At 39.3% G+C, this 2,174-nt stretch overlaps 1 protein-coding gene across 1 annotated transcript; it reads right to left on the bottom strand.

Annotated features, from left to right (window-relative positions):
* Window positions 1-525: 525 nt before the first annotated feature.
* Window positions 526-2,168, bottom strand: LOC104956811 (general transcription factor 3C polypeptide 1). The gene is made up of 2 exons (XM_010784356.1): window positions 2,116-2,168; window positions 526-978 (listed from the first exon to the last, which is right to left on the bottom strand). The coding sequence occupies exons 1-2, from the start codon at window positions 2,137-2,139 to the stop codon at window positions 769-771; spliced, it is 234 nt and encodes a 77-aa protein (XP_010782658.1). The 5' UTR covers window positions 2,140-2,168; the 3' UTR covers window positions 526-768.
* Window positions 2,169-2,174: the final 6 nt, after the last annotated feature.

The following is a 2,174-nucleotide window of genomic DNA, read 5'->3' as shown; positions in this document are numbered from 1 at the left end:
GATAAGTGGAGCAACAAGTCACAATAAGTCGATGGGAAAAAGTATTGTTGGGCCCAATGATGTCACAACTGACACAGAATGAATACTCTCTACAAGTAAAAGTCCTGATTTCAAAATGATACTTAAGTAAAAGTGCAAAAGTATTAGCATCAAAATATACTAAAGTAGTCATTATGCAGATTGGCCCATTTCAGAATAATATATATGATATGTAGACTTGGAATGAACGAGTCCCGCCTCCAACGCCGTGTTCAGTTTCCTTTATACATCCATGGGCTGATCCACTCCAAAACCAGCCTTTTGGGTCTTTGTGATCATTTCAGTCGGAACGACGAGGCCGAAAACAAGCTTTTCATGCAAATTCTACACCGTCGCTTTTCTGAAAAGTTGAAATATTAATAACAAAAGAGGCGAAGCGCTCAGAAAACCGACTATGTACGCTGGAGATCTCCCTGTGGAGACGGGCCCTTACGCTGTTCTTGTGAAAAACGATTACTTATCTAAAAGACAAAGTCAGAATGCAAATAATTATTATTTTTTTTATTAATGTTAAAACAAAAGGAACACAGACGAAAGGTTTTAACAAATAAATGTACAAAGAAATCCCTGTTCTGTAAAACCAGAAGTGAAATCTGTCAAATAACCTGATGCCATGAAACATTTAGTCAAATCAAATCTTTTAGGTTTATCACAACAAACTGATTGTGGAGAGAACATTTTAAACTTGATCTTTAAAAAGCCATATTAAGTCTCTGCTCCAGGATGACTTCAGGGCATGCAGCTGTTCCAGTGTCGCTCGTTGGGAAGCATCTGGCCGAGCCGCAGGAAGCAGCTGATGGTCGGCTCGTAGAACACGCAGTCCGGTTCCTCCATCATCGCCTTCGTCTCTCTGCTCGTCTTCACAGCGCGGGCGAACAGCGAAGGTTTAGCAGCTCTCACCAGAGTCTTCCTCATCACACAGCCAGAGTCTGTGAGCGCCTGCAGAGCAGACAGTGAACAAGGAGAAGCTGTCACTTGGTGTCGATTTTGAGAGAATGTAAGTTACTTAATAGCCAAACAGTTTAACCAACATACAAGTAAGTAAAGAAGGATTGTGTTTGCTGTAAATGAGAGTTCTTAGAATAAATACAAAAAGGATTACGCATTGGGAGGGTATGACATGGCATGCAACACCCCAATGATCCCAGCCGAAGTAATTGCTATTCATGATAAAAAAATATCTAAAACTCCTGAATCCTTAATGCACCAAAACATCCTGGAATGACTTACCTTTGATTTTATAAAAAAATACTGTCATTTCATCAAAAGAAAGGACACACATCTTGTATTCCGATAATGGCAATTCACCACGATCTTAACATTTCTTCTGAAAGGAGTAAAATACTTTATTGTTCTAGAAGGAATCTGCTGCTGCAGAACCTGCTTAAACACTTGGACAGAAGTTCTGTACGATACGATTACACTTCATTGTCAGATTGAGTCTGACATGTTTCTTGCATCACAGCAGCTCCATTTGCAACAAGAGCTGATATTATGGACAAGATACAAGGGAACAAACATTTAACAAAACACAACACTCACTGAAGAATGTTAAACACCTGAACTTTTGAAAGAACATCCGTAAAATTCATCTGTTTGCAACTTCTATCTATCAATTTTCCAATTATTTGTATATAGACTATTCTGCACTATTCCTACTATATTCTATTTTATTTTATTTACTTGTATCTGTTTTATTGTTGCTGCACTGTTGGAGGAGCCTGTGACCTAAGATTTTCGTTGTCATAACTACACTGTAGCTATGTACACATGTCAATAAAAGCCTTGAAACCTTGAAAAGTCCCCCTATCGTTTATGACATTTGACCAGGGATTTAGCTCTGTAGTTAATTTGAGGATTGACTGGTGCTCAAAAGCATGTTTCTATGAATGTCACTATGAACTTTACTCCAGGTGTGACTCAAGTACTTTACTTGTAACAGAGTATTCCTACACTCTTGTTCTTTTATTAAAGTACAAGCTCTGAGTACTTCTTCCCCCTGTGCCTGAGAGTGTTATTGATGTGTTATTGAGATTGAGTGTATGTGTGTGTGTGTGTGTGTGTGTGTGTGTGTACCTGCAGCAGGTCGAGCACGGCCATTGGCTGCAGCACGTCTTTGTAGTGCTCCACCAGCG

This window comes from Notothenia coriiceps, unplaced genomic scaffold, assembly GCF_000735185.1.
Source record: "Notothenia coriiceps isolate Sejong01 unplaced genomic scaffold, NC01 NC01_scaffold00026386, whole genome shotgun sequence".
NCBI lineage: Eukaryota > Metazoa > Chordata > Actinopteri > Perciformes > Nototheniidae > Notothenia > Notothenia coriiceps.
This window is presented reverse-complemented; position numbering and strand designations above follow the sequence as displayed.